This window comes from Astatotilapia calliptera, chromosome 18, assembly GCF_900246225.1.
Source record: "Astatotilapia calliptera chromosome 18, fAstCal1.2, whole genome shotgun sequence".
NCBI classification, from domain to species: domain Eukaryota; kingdom Metazoa; phylum Chordata; class Actinopteri; order Cichliformes; family Cichlidae; genus Astatotilapia; species Astatotilapia calliptera.
Window position 1 is genome coordinate 29485523 of NC_039319.1, and position 18180 is coordinate 29503702.

An 18180-nucleotide genomic window follows, 5' to 3' on the forward strand; every position below is an offset into this window, starting at 1 on the left:
CAGTGCAGAAGAGCTACCTCATCAGGCCAAGACTCCATAATGGCCACTCTTTCAGTGATGAGACTATAGACATCCTGGTTAGGGAGGAACGCTGGTTTGAGTCAGGAGTCAAGGAGGCCATTTATGTGAAAATGGAACAACTGCTCCATTTTCACATAAATGCTCTTTCTCATATCTTCATGGTATGGCTCGTGAATTTTGTCTCTCTGTAGCTGCTACAGCTCTGCTTCTTGTTCTTGAAAACGAGTACTAGAAAACCTCTTCCTTCTGAAATTGATAAGCAAACTGGTGTAAAACTCAACAGCCCTCTCCCATAGAAATCTCCAAACCTCCTCATGTATGGCATCTGGATCAACTGCCTATCCACCCCTCATTCTTTTCACTTCCTTCTTGCTAATCCTCTGCACGTCATATGTCTGTGACATCATGATTCACATCTGTTCTCCACGCTCTAATTTTCTACACTCATGAGCACCTCCTGCTCCTTCAATCTTCTTAACACACTCTCCTCACCTGTTAGCACACTTCCATTCCTGCCCTTGATAACCCTAACCTGCTGCACATCCTTTCTAGCTCAGTCTCTCTGCCTAGCCCACTGATACAAGTCCTTTTCTACTTCCTTATTGTCCATCCTCACATGCAACTCACTCAGCCTTTGCAGTTGCCAGCTGTTTTTGCTTCCCTCCTCCTGGACTACTGCTGTCTACTGTCCCTTACTATCCCATTTAGCAGGTCATATGTTAAAAGCAGGCACTAACTGTGAACATTGCTTGATAATGGTGTCTGCTCCAAAAATAATGATTAATGAGGTGTTATACTTTGAGATGATTACTCTAAAGATATTAAGGTACTAAAGTCAGAGTTTATCATTTATTATCTCTGAACAAAACCCTAGTTAGGCTGTCCTTTGATATAACAGCGTATTTTGTTAGCTAACAAGATGAGAAGTGTTAAGAAAGCATTTTTTAGTAGAATTAATGAGATGTAGTTTTTTTACTGTAGCCAGTATTGCTATTGCTAAGCTAATATTCAGCAAAATCTGTACGCTTAGCAAATGGCACCTTTAAAGAGTTAAAGACACCAAAATTCGCTGACTCACAGATGCAAAAGTCAGCTGCAATTATTATATTAAATGCCAAGGTTACTGAAGAAAACAAGAAACAGCATGCCGCCTTTGGCCTGTTGAGCAGGAGAAAAAATGAAGTGGCAGCTAGTCTGTTTTGCTAACATGACACTCCCAGCTAATTGCTGTCATAGAACCAGAAGCTAATCATTTAGAAACTCCTTCTGACCACAAAGCGGGACTGCACCGTCTTAAACACACAGGGTCCAAACAGCAGACAGGGTTAAGACTGATTTGTCAAGGGGCTTAGATGGCACTCAAAGACGTGCACACAAACGCACACGAGAACAAATTCATACAAACTCACAAAGACAGATAACAGAAGCTGTAATTACAGAGTTGCTGCTCAGCCGTGAGTGAACAACACAGCTCCGAAGAGAGGACGCCTTATTCCAAGCACACACTCCCACACAGATCTGAGGATAGGATGCTTTACCACTACTACGGCTATAATTACTACCATAAAAGAGAGTGCTAGATAAGTGCAGATATGACTATGGGTGGACACTCTCAAATGCTTTAACATATAATTACAGGAATACATAGATTAGAGCGCAGGCAATTTGTAAGATGAAGGTCAACAAGAATTACGACGTTGTAGTACTTCAAGGTTATCACAATTTGCGTGCACGAGTGTGAGCTTATACGTGAAACCTCTCAAGAAATCGGAGTGCTCAATGTCGAAATATGGTGATTTGCCTCTTACCCTCTTTGTCCTTTTCTTGATAGGTTCAGCCTGATATGTGCACTGTATGTGTTTGTGTGTCTCTGTGGGTGAGTCACTCGAGTCAGCGAACTATATGTGTGTGTGTGTGTGTGTGTGTGTGTGTGTGTGTGTGTGTGTGTGTGTGTGTGTGTGTGTGTGTGTGTGTGTGTGTGTGTGTGTGTGTGTGTGTGTGTGTGTGTGGCAACTGGCTAGAGAAGTGGACCTTAAGTGGTAGGATAGAGGAAAGTTACTCCAGTTTCTTGGTTGGTTGGTCACTGTATGTTCAATTCAGGTGAGGATTAAGAACAGGAGAAATGTGCAGTGGAATTTTGTCTAAGTGATTTACTGCCTTTAGTACATCATTAATTACAGCAGCCCACCGGTGACTTGAAACTAAACTTTAAGGTTAGTTATAAGGCGTTAGCGTAGCAGACTTTACTCCTGTGGAAGTAAAAAGTCTTAATAGTTGGATAGTTACAGATATCTCTGCACCAGTAATTGTTTGTCTGTTTCTTTATTTGATCCATGGCAGTACAAAACAGTACATGTACATGTTTTGGGTAGTACAAAACACAGTGGTAGCTTCCTGACAGCGTTTGAGTGATACCAGAGCAGCTTCACTACAGCGTGGCGTTCATTCTACAAGTGTCTGCTGAAGGACTAGAACACCACCTTCATGAAATAATTCCTCATTTGATGTTTTAATAAATGCAGTCTAACATGTCCCGCCAACATCTTCAATAATAACTAATGACCACGAAGCCCAGATCCTAAATTTATACTCAAACAGCTCAGTGATGCTCTTGGCCCCATGAATGGGTGTATGCATCATCGGTTAAATCTAGTTACGTCTGCCTATAAGGCCACAGTTTTACTCGCTCTGTGCAAGCTTTTATTTACATAAAGGACAGAAAGGCAGAAGGATATTTTGGAGTGTTTTTGAGGGCACGTCTGAATACTGACAATGCAATGGAGAATACACAGACATCTGCATAGAACAATAACCGCTGGCGTCGTCTGCCATTGTTAATTTCATTATCCATACCTGCTTTACTTCCTGTAACATGTCAAGCTCTGGAAATGTCTGTCATGCTAGTTTTAAGAACATGTGTCTGGCTCTTCAGATTGCTGTAAAGCCAGTAGCTGTCTGTGTTGCAGTGTTTGCTGAATCAAGCAGCTCACTAAAACCTACTAAATATTTAAGTGGTTTCTGGCCTGAAGATGTTTCTGTGTCTGCCTTTCTTTCTGTCTCCTTCCTGCTTTTCCTTTCCTTTTCTCTGAACTCTTCTTTGTTTTTCAACTTCCATCTCCTTGCCATCCTCAGGTGTTTTGTGGAACTTGTCATCATGTGATGCCCTGAAGATGCCCATCATCCAGGACGCTTTGGCCGTTCTGACCAACGCTGTGATCATCCCACACTCGGGCTGGGACACCTCCCCGCACACGCAAGAGGACCGCAAACTGCACCTACACTCCTCCCAGGTTCTCCGCAATGCCACCGGCTGTCTGCGGTAGGTGTCTCTACCTGTTCCTTAGGAAAAAAAACAGTATTCACACATTTCAAGAATCCAACATACAACTGGAGAAGTCTCTTTTTGAAGATGTTGTGCTGTTCACAGTCCTACTGTTACCGGCCACATCTAAAAAAGTCTCTGTTAGTTAAAACAGTGTTATTTTTAAATTGTACGCTGTGTTATTTTTAACGCCCTATACACAGAGAGAACTGAGAGAATTAGCTGCATTTAAGATGAGTCATCGTTTGGCTTCAGAGCTGCTGTGGCTTTGCTTTTTCTCACTGGAGACGTGGTGCTAGTCTTACAGTTCAGTAGTGACACGTGCTTTTGTTTTGGGTCTTTTACTCCAGCACGTTGGATTAAAAATAAACCTTTTGCGTATGAAAAAATGTGAAAGCTGGTTCTGATAACACACAGTATGTCACTATTTGTTACCTGAACAACACCTGGCACCAGGATGCATTATGGGAAGAAGGCAAGCTGGCAGAGCAAGAGAGTGTGATGCTTTGAGTAATGTTCTTCTGGGAAACCTTGGGTCAGCAACCACCAACTAAACACAATACTTTGTAAAATATCCAAGAAAATTGTTTCTGCAGAAGATGGAAACAACAAACTGGTTTTGCCACTTGGGGCAAAAACACCGGGATGAGTACAACCAGACTACAAAGGAGGATATATTAGCAGCTGGTGATGTAATTTGCGATTCAAATCTAAACAAATGATTCCACAGAGCGTCACTGGAGCACGTTCAGTTTCTTCTTCAGGTTCCAGGCAAATGTCAGGCTACAAAGGAAGAAAGAAAGAGTACAAAAACACCAGGTTTTTCTCTTATACTCAACTTTTGTGCAAAATTGGATAATTGGATGTCTTTCTGCCTTAAGTAGTGACCTAAATGAAACCATGTGAGAGGTTCACACAAGACATATGTGAAACTGGACGAGGAGACTTGATCGGTTTTGCATTTTCAGAGGTCACAATCCAAAACAATAGTGATTCATAATCTTTGTATCAGTGAGAGGCTTTCAGCATTACAAAATCTTCATGATGAAATTCCTGTGGTTGACTCTGAGCTCATAAATCTTTCTGATGCAGACGTGTAAGCAGTCTACGAGACATTTTTTGATGTGCTATTCATTTGAATCCATCACAGCCTTCTACATCAAAATAAGAACAGAAAACATAGCTTGCAGTATTATGACAAGTCCACCTAAAACAGTCTGTACGTACCTTATTGGTTGAATCGACCCTGCATCTGTCCATATCCCTGCACACTGACAGCACGTTATACAACAGAACAAATAAGTTTGCTTTAATAATGCAGCAGCTCACATCATTCACTGAATTTTTTGACAGTTGGACTGGGGGCTATTTCGACACATTTCCTCTCGAGGATGTGGCACAGGGTGCAGCGGGAGCTGAGTGGGAACGCTGCCATGACTGTATTTGCATGTCTTGCTTCCTGTCGACACGCGCATGTCTGTTTGTCCCTCTGCCTAACTCGGTGTGTGGGCCATTAATCTCAGCCGCGATATATCTCCTCATCCTCCCCCAGTGAAAATAAGCTACACATACTGGCTACTTACAGAGGCTTCTGTAGCTGCTGGTGTGTGTGTGTGTGTGAGAGAGAGAGAGAGAGAGAGAGAGAAGGCACACATCTGATACAGCAGTGCGTGTGTGTTTTTTGATTCTAGTTGGCGTGAGTGTGTTGCAGGAGATAGCTTTGTGTGGATCAGCTCCCTAAACTCGAAGGGCTAATTCATCTTTCTCACGCCTTGTTAGGGAATGCTGGGAGTCTGATTAAAGATTGAATATTTCATGGCGGGTTTGGTATATCGCCGGCCACCTGCTCTCTCTCTCTCTCTCTCTCTTCCATCTCCCATTATCCGCCTCACATTCTCATTTTCTCTCTCTCCCTCTTTTAGTCACTTTCTCCTCCCTCGCTCCATTTCCATCTCGTCCTATTACTCCGTTTCTCCTCTCTCGATCATATTATCCCTCCTTTATGCCTTTCTTCTTCTGTCTCACGCCGTCTCAGCCACACTGTCTCTCACTTTCACACAGGCACATTTTCTCCCTCTGCTAACTTGCTGCTTCACGCCATATGCTGTCGAACCGGCTAACGGGAAGAGCTAAAACTTGTGCTGTCAGACTGCTGAATGTGAATTATGTGCATTGAATATGGCAGCTAATGAAGAGACAGTTAACCCATTTATTCACTGTACTTGCAGACATGCCTCTGCCACGCTTCTGGGACAAATTACGTCACTATCTGGTATCAATATGGGTGAATGAAGGCAAGAATGTGATTCTTTTAAATGCTTCTCATCAGGGGACATTTGAACCTTTCTCACTGAAACTACACACAGAAATGCAGCACCAACTCTTGCAGTCTTATATAATAAGGCAACAGGCTTTTCTTTAGCTCTCAACTGATCTACCATCAGTCCATAGAACGAATGATCTGTGTGGGTTAAAGAATACATTGAAGGCCTGTAATAATCACTGACTTGATATAGCCTTTTTGCAGAATCCTTCTTTACAATGATTTTTTGTGGACTTTCTTTTGCTTTGTTGCTTTGTTACAAAAAACATTTGCCATTAAAATCTGAAAGCAACAATCTAAATTGTCCATTATGTAGTCCCTAAATGAGCAAAATGAGAACTACTGATGGATTATAATGCAGTTTTGGACATTAAATTGCTCCATGTACTTGTAGATACATCCTGCCAGCTGTCAAAGAGAGAACTAAATGTGCACACAAACAAGGGCAAAGCTAAATAAATATATCGAATGAGACTTTGTTTTTTGATTAGAGAATTAAAGATTAGAGAAAGACAAAGAAATAGGCTCTTCAAAGAGTGACATTTTTGTCGATGGACATTTTCCCTCAGCTGTAGCGGCACGCTGTGGGTTAATCAATTGTGCTCGCTTTTAAAACCTGCTTTATAGACATGTAACCTTTGTCCTGCATTGTGATTCTCTCCTTATTTAGATTCTTCACACCGAAAGATCATAATGAGAGATAATCTGTAGCAGTGGTTTGCAAGGGAACGCTTCAGAGGGATTAATTATCTGTAATTGAGTGTGGTTAATTAAACTGAATCTATTAGCAGGTAGTAGCCAAAATGTGGGAAATGTCTGCAAGAAAGAAGTATATAAAGAGGTTTACAAATATTCTTAAGTGTTCTTTACTTTGGCGTTTATCGGCGTGTGCCCTGTGTGGCTCACAGTGCTTTTAGTCAGTGTGTCTGTGTGTTTGGGCTCAAGACAAAAAGAGAAAGATTCAGACTAGCACACAGATTGTCAACAACCTGAAATATTTAAGCAATTATTTGACAGTATAGTGAAAATATAATGCTCTCATAACTTAATAAAACTGAGAGACATTCCGCTGAGGGTCAGAATTAAACAGCCCGCTGCATTACTTAAACATGTAACTTCACCGCTACATGTTTGGAGGTTTTTTTGCATTACATTTAAGGTCAGGCCTCTCTCTCAAACAGACTTGGGTATTAAAACAAACATGACTGGCTATTAAAAAAAATCCAGAGTGATTCCATGAAGCTTTGAAAACTGGTAGCTTTTATAAACACAGCCTGGGAGTGAATAAAAATGGCTTTTGCCTTTTTGTTTAGGACGAGTAGCTTGGGATCAGACATCTAACCATTTACCAGTACAGGACCTCATTCAGTTTATACACTGTTTGGAGAAACTAACAGTTAGAGCTTTTGCTGTTCTACCATTTCTTCGTGATTTTTGTCAGTTGAGTTTTGTTTTTGTCGTTGTAAGTCCAGTGACACTCCATTAAGGTCTTTTTTTTTTCTTCCCGTAAACCCTCAATAAAATATTTTTTTCTTACTGAATGCACCTTTGTTTTTACTGGTTAGGCTTTTTGATGCTGGTTATGGTAGAGAAATACTTCAGCCACGCCTCCAACAGTACAAGTGTTTCTCTTTGTGTTCTTGCTGGATAATATCTAATTTCCGCACTGTATATGCTTGTTTAAATATCGAGGGTTTTATGTTCTACATTTTTCTCTCTTATTCATTTCACTGTTGAGAAGAGTTGATAAATGTGAGGCTTCTAATCCTCCCACTGCAGGCGAAACACCTTTTCCATTACATCGATTTCCAGCAACATTTATTTTTAGGAGGTGTATGTCTATATCGGCCAAAATTCTTAATGTACACATGTGTCTTAGAGTTATATTTACATCACAAAAGTAGGGCAGGAGATATTGTTGACTGACTTTCCAACAATCACAACTTACTGTGTTCAGCTGTGGTGCTACTCTGCTACATGTGCTGCATAAAACAACAGAGTTGTAAGAGTTGTAAATTGTAAGGTAAAAATCCAACAATAACACGAGAGAAAACCCCAACAATCAGACAACCCCCTATGAACAAGCACTTGATGACAGTGGGAACAAAAAACTGCCTTTTAACAGGAATAAATTGAGGCAGACCCAGGCTCAGGGAGGGAGACAGGGCAAAAGACTCAATGTAAAAGAGAGTCAGAGATTGATAATAACTAATGAATAAATGCACAGTGATGTTTAAATACACTGAGACTGACAAGAGGTCAGTGCAAAAGAAATGCTCAGTGCATCGTTGGAAAGCCCCCAGCATCAGTTTTAATTTCTCTGAATTGACTTGATAGCTACTTTTAAGCTAAATGCTATTTTTGTGGCCAGGAAAAAGTCAGTACTGGACACAAGATACACAGAGCACTTGAATTTCTAAGGAAAGGGTAGTCTATGATTGTGTGTTAAACAGTCTAAAACTTTTTAAATTGCCATACTGGTAATACCTGATTATAATCGTCTTAATTCCATATTTTTGGATGCCCATTGGCTGATAAGTTTTTTTTTGTCTACTTTGAAAGCATTTATTTTAAAACGGTAGAAAATTTGTGAAGCCATTAATAGTGCACTATTTTTGAGTTTTGCATCTGCACATTAACTACACATTGTAATAACCTTCACTATCATAAATAGCCAATTCAGAGGCAATGGAGTATTCGGATGTTAACAGAGTTTACATAACTTAATTAAATGCATAATTGCCATTCATATTTCTGCATTTGGTGTTTATTTGTGTGACAAAATGAATTAGAGGTGTCGTCTTGCAGCTAAACAGCACCATGCCTTTTTAAATTAATTTGTTATTCTCTGAGAAAAATCAAATGCAGAGCTTTGTCTTGGTGCCATTTCTCACTGACACTGAGGGCACAAGCATTTCCTAGCCATCTCTAATAGCCTGACATTTAAAGGACATTACATCCAGCCTCTCTCCTCTCTGTCACACAGACAAGCATTTCCATACATTTCAACAAGCACATGTGCTCGCACTCAGAAAACCTGTGAGGAAACAAAAACTAATGGGCAATTTGGTGTGTGGAATCTTCTAAAAGCTGTTCTGTTTGTCTGTTTTACAGGAATGTGAGCTCTGCAGGTGAGGAAGCCCGTAGGAGGATGAGGGAGTGCGAGGGTCTGACTGACGCTCTGCTCTATGTCATCCAGACCGCTCTGGGGAGCAGCGAGATTGACAGCAAGGTAATGCACATACACACAAATGAACGCAAATATCTGCAAGGCATACAAACTCAAATAGCCTCTAGCTCATTCACACACACACACACACACACACACACACACACACACACACACACACACACACACACACACACACACACACACACACACACACACACACACACACCTGCACACAGTAAAAGAGAATGATGTGGAAGGGCCCTGCAAATGTGTTTGTGTGTGTCCTCTTGTTTGTACACATATCATCAAGAACTCAAATGCACGTGGTGCTTTTGCTTTCCAAACATGTGTACTATTTATGATTTGCATAAATCTGCATGTGGAAAATGCAAATGTGTTTAATCTTTTCCCTCACGGGCTGTATGCGATCACTGTATATGCATAATCACTCTCAATCATGTTCAAAGCTTGCAGGCCACAAATACGCTGCAAAAAATGATGCACAGGTTAAAGTTTTTTGTTGCTACATTCACAGCACACAAGCTGTATCCAAAAAGCTGTGTAAGATTTAATGATTTGCAAATCAGTTGATCCCTGTATTCATTCATTTGTTTAAATACTCCAAAAAAAACATTTACCAGTACAAAGATCTGACCTCAGTTGTTGTGAACCAGTTTCAGACCTGTTAAAATTGGTGCCTACCCTAATCCAAGATAATATTGACATAAACATAACATAAACATAACTCACTGTCCAAAGAAGTTTGAACTATTTTTAAACATTTAACTCAATATAGTTGTGAAAAAACATTTTTTAAATTTAATGCCAACAACAGGATTCAGGAAACTTTGAGCCATGACTGGAAAAGCTGAAGTTTAAAAGTTTTTAAAAAATCTTTTGTGTATTCTTTTGAGTGTCAGGTGTAGTGAGAGGAAGACTGTTATGTCAGTCTGCAGTAATTCATATCTGTCAGTGTGGCTCTGTTCTGTTTTTGGACAGCAACAGTAAAATGCAACACAGAACACAGCAAGCATTAATAACAGATATTAAGTCACATACAGCATGAAATAAGGAGCAGAGGTAGAGGGCAGGGGTAGCTCAGTAGGGCAGGGATAGCTCAGTAGGGCAGGGATAGCTCAGTAGGTAGAGTGGTTGCCCCATGATCGGAAGGTCGGGGGTTCGATTCCCCTTAACAGCTACCCTGAGGTACCCCTGAGCAAGGTACCGTCCCTACACACTGCTCCCCGGGCGCCCAATGGCTGCCCACTGCTTCACTGAGTGAATGGGTTAAATGCAGAGAGCAATTTCCCCACGGGGCTCAATAAAGTACAATAATGTACACACTTTCTTCTTCTTCTTCTTCTAGAGGTGGGTTGCACAGCGGCTTGCAGATGTTCTGTAACTGTGATCAATTGAAGATGCTTAAATAACGCACCCTACGGGAATTTTGCCGATTGGATGTATAGAAAGCTAAGTAATGAGGTAATGTCATTTGGCGTCTAGATGAGATGATCTGCCAGGATCATGGCTGAGGTCAGTTGAGCTATGACAGTGCTCAATGTGTGGACTAATTATATATATATTGGCAAGAGATGAATCACTTCATTGGATATAGAAGGAACAAAAAGAAGACGGGAAGACGTTCAGCAATAAGTGTGAATATGTGGGGAAATGATTTGACAATTTAAAACAACACTGCACTCTCTACGCACTGTTGTTGAGTTAATGTGAAGGCCATGTGAAAGTTGTAGTGACTGACTCTGAACTGAAAGTTGGCGACTATGTGCCTCAGCATCCACAAGGTTACTTCCACTTTAATATGATACCATTAACAATTGGCTGTGGAATATTTAGTAGGCAGGAAATTTCACGACGGTACGTGTTGCACTAGTGGCATCCTATCAAATTCACATTCAAATTTTATTTGTCACACGCAACCATTAGAGTTGGATGTCTCGAGACTGGTCGTGGTCTCGAGACCCGAGACCACTTTTACGTGGTCTTGGTCTTGTCTTGGTCTCGACGGACTTTGGTCTTGGTTTTGTCTTGGTCTCGGATCCCTCGTTCTTGTGAGACCGTAGAAACGGGTGAGGAGGGCTGTGCGAGTGCATCGCACTCGTAAACGAAGCAGAATCTGGCTGCAGTTTAAAGACTTTTTTGTCTCGGTCTCGTCTCGACTTTTTCTTAGTCTTGACTCAGTCTGTCTTGGTCTCGATACCCTCTGGTCTTGGTATTGTCTTGGTCTTGGTCTAGGCGGTCTGACTACAAGTCTAGTAACCATATGCAGTATGACGTGGTGAAATGCTTATTGCTGTGCAATGCCTGACCATTAAATGACAGTAAGAATTCACAGTAAGATTTACAGATTTACAGATTACTACAAAATTTACAGATTTTAACTTAGAAATTTACAGTAAAATGTGCAAATAAGAATTTATGAAAGACATTATAAGAAGTGTGCAAATAAACAGAGTGCGTGCAGTCCTACACCTGGTTCAGGACCCGAATAGCCTGGGGGAAGAAGCTCCTCCCAATTCTCTGTGTTTTGGCCTTAAGGGAGTGGAAGCGCTTCCTAGACCTCAAAAGTGAGAAGAGTCCATTGTTGGGATGGGAGAGGTCCATCATGATCTTCCTTGCTTTGGTCTTGCATTGCTTGGTGCAGATGGACAGCAGGTCAGAAAGCTCTGATCAAATGATATGTTCGGCCGAGCGCACCACTCTTTGCAGATCTCATCTGTCCCGCTTGGTGCTGTTTTCCAAGCCAGGTCCAGATGTTTCCCGTCAGGACGCTCTCGATGGTGCAGGAGTAAAAGTTCTTAAGCACCTTCAGTGGCTGATGAAAGTCCCTGAGTCTTCTGAGGAAGAAGAGACGCTGCCGGGCTTTCTTAACCAGGGTGTTAATGTGACCAGGACCATGACAGGTCCTGAGTGATATGGACACTCAGGACTTTCACTTTCACATTCCAGTGTACCACACTGGAAGTCATTGAGCTCCTGAGAGCGACCCAGTCTTTCACAAATGTTTGTAGAGTCTTTGGTCTTCATGCTTCGGTGCAGATTTTATACATCTGTGGCCATGAAAGTAATTGGAACGCCTGAATTCACCAGAATTTAATTGAATTAAGTGAAAATTTTTGTCGATTTAGTGTAATTTGGGGATTTCACCATCAGCAATAGGGAGCGATCTCAAGCCTTTTTGATTTAAAAATAAACTTTCATTTTGTTTCTTTGTTTTCTAGTCTTTTTTTTTAGAGTGTACCATGTATTACTCAATCCAGATGGTCAGTGACACAGAAACATCTCTAGCGAGAGTTTTTCAGCACGCTTTTATTTGAGCACATTTGCATCCATGTGTATATGTTTCTGTGCCACAGATACATGTGTGTTTGATGGTGTTTTTGTGTTTCTAGCTGTGTGGGTGTTTGTGTGTGAGTTTGTGCGTCAAGTGGAGGCCCTTCACAAGTAGATGTGAAGTTTTTAATCCGCAGAAATCCTTCACAAGATCAAAGACTGTGACTGTTGACTGCATAGACACTCACAACAATAGGATTAGCGTGCGTGTGTTTATTTTATTTTTTTTATTATGTGCGCTGCATGTGTGTCTATCTGAGTTTATTTGCTGTGTATACAGTCCGGTCCAGAGTTTGGTTGGGGATGTTTTAGTGGTGGCCATCTTTCTGTCCGTCACCTCTGTGTCTTTCTCTTTTGCTCTCTGTCTCTTTCATTACCTCCCTCCATCAGACTGTAGAGAACTGTGTGTGCATCCTGAGGAACTTGTCGTACCGTCTGGCTGCGGAGACCTCTCACAGCCAGCAGGGGGGGTCGGAAGAGTTGGACGGCTTGTTATGTGATACTGGAGGGAAGGACGCAGAGAGTTCGGGATGTTGGGGCAAGAAGAAGAAGAAAAAGAAGGGACATGACCAGGTGAGAACAGAAGAATGGAGAAACTGGTCAGCATTCATTGTCATATAACAATCTGATAGATTATGACTGTGGTGACAAATACATGGTGGCTGTTTTCTCTGAACAGTATTCTGATAAAGGGAAAGACCTGAGTGACCTGACAAATCTGGGGATAATGCTAACATACACAGGTATCACACTGAGCAGTGACCACGAGAGCTAAAAATGCTGAATAAATATCTGCAGTCCCTTACGTGACCATTTAAGACTGGCTCCAAAAGCTAGTCTATAACAAAAAGGCATTTTCCCAAGGTGCATCGCAACCTTATTATTAAACACTCAAGCTTTGAAGTACGTAGTGCACCCATGTGAGAATATTTCTGTGTCCTGCCTCTTACATGCTCTACTCAGCCAGCCGCACCCTTAGCTCTTCCAAACTGCAAGAAGATGACTGATGCAAATGACACAAATTTTGTCTAGAGAAATTGGAGATTTACATGTACTTTTAGAAACTTTCATGTGTGTTAAGAAGGAAGTAGCTGCAGTAATCAAAGGTGACAGTTACCTGTTGACTTATGCTAAAAAGTTTCTGCTGCTGCTCATCTGATCTGTGAAATCAACCTGGTGAAGTCTGCACAATGGCTAATATGATTAATGCGTTATTTATTTTATGTATTATTTACATTATACTGTATTTTACAGCTATTAAAACCCTTTGAAATATTTTTTGAGGGATCCCTTTGACTGCTTCTTTTCAAAACCAGATAAATTGGCAGAAAGTTTTTGCATTCCACCATTTTTGTCTAAATGTGGTCCCTTTGACCTCCAACGAACAGCTTGATTTACTAACGCATTCCACCAGCGCAGACTGGGTTTTGTAAAAAAAAAAAAGTACTGTTGGCATTTACAGGGAGAAGAGAGGTAAGAGGTGGGAACTTAAAGATTTTTGCACGTTTTCCCTGTTGCATATTTATTTCTGTGAGTTTCTTTCTTGGGGGGGAGAATATTTACATGATGACTTATTTACATTTGGAAAATGTACTGCTAATTACTGCTAATTGTGACAGTATTTACTACAAAAAAGTCATATTTTTTGTGCTTGATATTGAGATGAACTCCCTGCACCTGTGCTGTTTAGTAATTCTGGCCTTAGACGCTAAAATCAAGACTTCAAAATGGGACTTGAGATACCAGTGACTAGCATTTTTTTGTATCTGAAGTGGCTGATCTACAGCTTGTGTTTTCAGTTTATATATATATATATATATATATATATATATATATATATGTATATGAACTATGGATGAAGGTGCTTTTTTTATTGAAGATAAAGTAGACTGCATAAGTATTTTCACAAACCAAGCACTGGGGACACTAGAACCAATGCCCCTGTTCAGACATCCAGAATCAAATGGTGAAGCGCATTAGTTCACATGCAAACAGGTTTCTCATTACAAACTACCCAATTTATTATATCTCAGTTAAGTGGAAGTGTTGGAACGTAACTGTAAAATCCAAGTCAAGCATGCAAATTACTGCCTCATTGCAGAGGAGAGGACTTCGAGTCCCCATCATGTGAACTCTAGGAAGCATCAACAAATGGAGCATGGCAGCCACCATGCAGAGGTGACAGATGGCTAGATAGTTACATTAGCTCAAGTTGCTGTTATCTTTAGTGTCAGACGTTTTCTGTGTTGTGCTTTTTTGTAGTGTTAATTTCACCAATAAAAAACTATGATGATTCCAAATTCATTCGCCTGCAGCATAGAGTGCAGTTTGACGTGATGATGCTAAGGGGCAACAGTTTAGGGGCAACATTTGGATTTTCTAAATAGAGGGTCTGTTTAAGCGACCGTGGCTCAGGGGGTTGGGAATCGCATCTGTAACCGGAAGGTCGCCGGTTCGATCCCTGGGCTCTCTGTCCTGGTCGTTGTGTCCCTGGGCAAGACACTTTACCCTACTTGCCTACTGGTGTTGGCCAGAGGGGCCGATGGCGCGATATGGCAGCCTCGCTTCTGTCAGTCTGCCCCAGGGCAGCTGTGGCTACAACTGTAGCCTGCCTCCACCAGTGTATGAATGTGAGAGTGAATGAATAGTGGTATTGTAAAGCGCTTTGGGTGCCTTGAAAAGCGCTATATAAATCCAATCCATTATTATTATTATCAGAAAACACAGAAAAAGAGAAAAATGTGACAAAAAGGACTTTAAAGTTGAACTGGTGAAACAAAAACAACAAATTATTTGTGAATGGATTAAATCTGATCTGTTGATAATTGAACTATAGAACAATCACATTTGTATCTGTGAGCTTTGTGTTGTCCTGGTGTTTTTAATTGGCACTTTGATTACTGGTTTATCTTCCAGTCTTGGTTTCCTCCTGTTACTTTATCGCTTTCTCTGCCTGTTGTTCTTCCCCCGCTCAATCCACACAGATATCACATATAGAATTTTAATGGCCTCATAAAAGCCTTCCTTTATGAGGATTTCTTTTATGGTTTGTTTAATGCTTGGGCTGTACCAGTGGGTATTCTCTGACAGGGGTCCATGCTACACTAATTAAACCTAAGTAACAATGTGTCGGCACAGATAGGAGAGTGGTTAGTGTTTAATACCATTGTGTTAAATGTAAGTCCCAAGATACAAGATGTTGCAAAACAGTATCCTGGGCCTCTCGCAGAAAAGACTACATTTTATGGGTAACATTTCCTAGTGAAATAAAGTTCATAAAAATGGTATTACTTACCACCAACGTACATTTATAACAGCTGCCCTCAGTTAAAATATTGCTGTTGATTTTCTAAGACGAACAGGTATCAGTGTGAAGTAGGGACTCATGCTAACTAGCAGCATCAGGACGTTATGTCTTTACTACCCGTTTCCAGATTTAAAGATGCTGGTGTGCCTCTGAGTTTCCAGGCTCTGTCCATCTGTTTCATCCTCTGTTTAGTTAAAAAGTGAGAGCTCTTCTAGTTGGCAGAAACCAAACGGCTGCCTTGGAGAAGGCTCTAACCTCTTGTCATGCTAATAAGCAATCAGCATCACATTCTGGTTGAGTGGAAGATGTCTTTTACCACTTCTAGTGAAGCTGCAGGGATTGAAATTCTGGCACTTCCGGTGGGTGAATTGCTCATTAGCCCTGCGTGCTCCTATTTTTTCTCTCTGTCATTTCTAGGAAAGGCAGAAAGAGAGAGAGGAGATCTTTATAAATGGTAGCAATGAGCCATGGCCTTTAACTAATTTGTTGAGCTAACCGTTTGCAAACTCGCATGCAAACCAGGCAGAACCAGGGAGATGAAGGATTTTAAAAGTAACCCTGAGATCAGATCGTAAAGAGACAAATCATAACCTCTCCAAACAATAATATATCAGGCCTCTCTCTCCCCTCCATGTGTGTTTCTCCACTCCAGTGCAGCTGTGGATGATTACCATGAAGGAGCGATTGGGGAGCTTGTTGGAGAGGGAAAAAAACTCTATCAACTGTTGGGTAATTAGAGAAGAGAGGAATAAGGAGATGCTAAAAATGACAAAAGGAAGCGATGGAAGACGGGGAAAGAGAAATCACGGGAAGAAAAATGACCAAATTTTCAGTGCCATGTGTTAGCATTATAACACAGACTATAACAAATGCAAAGAGAATGGGAGAATTGTATTTTTTGTTATGAAAAACAAAAATATTAAGCAATTACCAACATAACTATAACTGTTGCTAAGCCCATTTGTCTGGCTCTGAGCTCTAGCTAGCTTTAGCTTAAGCCGCTTAAATTTGTTAGCTTCTTTAAAATATCCATATTTAGCTAGGTGGTGTTGATTTAAATGTCTGATTAACCTTTTTGTAGTGGCCGCTCAGCTTACTTTGACTAACATTGTGTCTTCACTTGTACTGAAGAGCTTCTGTGCTAACTATTAGTTAGCATGTGAGTGACAATGGGATGTGTATTTCTTGCATGCCTGAGATAGACTGAAACAGCTGGTATTCAGGCATTCATGAGCCCAAGCTGCAGCTGCATTTATAACACGGGATACTCGATTACTCATGGGCAGGACAGCGGTGTGGTGTTTATTCTGCAATTATGCATTATTTAATAGTTTTAAAATGAAATGCCCAGTAATTTAATAACATGCCACATGTAGTAAACTGTATATGTGATTCTATAATCCCAAATTGATTTCATAAAAGCCCGTCCCAATCTGTATTTAAAATATAGTGCTACTTATAGCTTCAAAAACTAATGGTGCTGCATATGAAAATATGGAACCAGCTACTCATTTGTTAATTATGTTGCAGCGTTACTGTGAGCTCTCCTGCATCTGAAAGATTTTTCACATTTATTATTGATATACAGTATCTGTGTGTTTTTAAAAAAAAAAACATCATCCAAGCAGGAGTAGATGTGAGATTTCAGTCACCGATGAGAGTGGGGAAAAAAATTGCCAGTGGTCATAAGTTGCTTGTGACAGTGAATCTCGTCCTTCTCCTCTCCCGTTATTGCCTGAGGAGACCGTGCTGGCACTCCACCGCTGTCAAACCTCACCTCACAGAATTCTGAATGCTTTTCTTTTCTGAATTATGTGTCATCTTCCGCAGTGGGACGGCGTCGGCCCATTTCCAGACTTGGCGGAGCCCCCGAAAGGCATCCAGATGTTATGGCACCCCACCATCGTTAAGCCCTACCTCACACTGCTGTCTGAGTGCTCCAACCCAGACACCCTGGAGGGAGCAGCTGGGGCTCTGCAGAATCTAGCTGCTGGCAGCTGGAAGGTAAGAATGCAGTGCAGTGGCTGAATCATTCAGATACTAAATGGCATCTGCAAGATGCTCTCCAAGTTCCAGTAGGTGCCAAAAACACTCTGAAAGTAATAATATAATAATATAAAAAGCTTAACCACTTCAGATATTCTTTTGATTTTGTGATGAAGAATGATGTTATCATTTAACTAGCCCTTTAAGATTTCCTCTTACCTGAGAGCAACAAGTAGTTTCAGTACATTGTGTCTGAAATCAGCATTTGGTAAAAATAAATGCAAAAGAAAGAAAATTGCCTTTTAAAGCACTAATTCAAAGTTAAAAGCATTTGTAATGTATAATTTGCTGTTAATTACACCGCTGATGAGCAGCATGATGGTGCAGCACCTGTTGCCTCACTAATCCTGGGTTTAAATATGCTGTCCCCCAAGAGTCAGACCCGTCATCTCCTTCACAGACACATCCCCAGTTTACGCTTGCGTCTGTGTCTTGATCATGTGCTTTCACATTTTGTTACTGCCCACATCACTTCTGCTAGCGTGTCAAAGGGCACAGTTATACCATCAGTTGCTTAGAGAGGACGACGAAAGAAAACAGGATGTAACCTCTTGGCATCAACAGAACGAAGTTGTTTACACCTTGCGAAAGGGAACACTGTGACTTCCACTGTTGACGTATTTACCTGTTTTCTCTTT

General features: G+C 41.0%; 1 protein-coding gene across 10 annotated transcripts in view; it reads left to right on the forward strand.

Annotated features, from left to right (window-relative positions):
• ctnnd2b (catenin (cadherin-associated protein), delta 2b) overlaps positions 1-18180 on the forward strand; it is a 240231-nt gene that overhangs the window by 201414 nt on the left and 20637 nt on the right. For all 10 annotated transcript variants that reach the window (XM_026149115.1, XM_026149114.1, XM_026149116.1 and 7 more), the window contains 4 exons: positions 3154-3340; positions 8781-8898; positions 12580-12762; positions 17327-17500. In XM_026149115.1, the coding sequence (XP_026004900.1) occupies positions 3154-3340; positions 8781-8898; positions 12580-12762; positions 17327-17500 (662 nt within the window). The remainder of the gene's footprint in view (positions 1-3153; positions 3341-8780; positions 8899-12579; positions 12763-17326; positions 17501-18180) is intronic.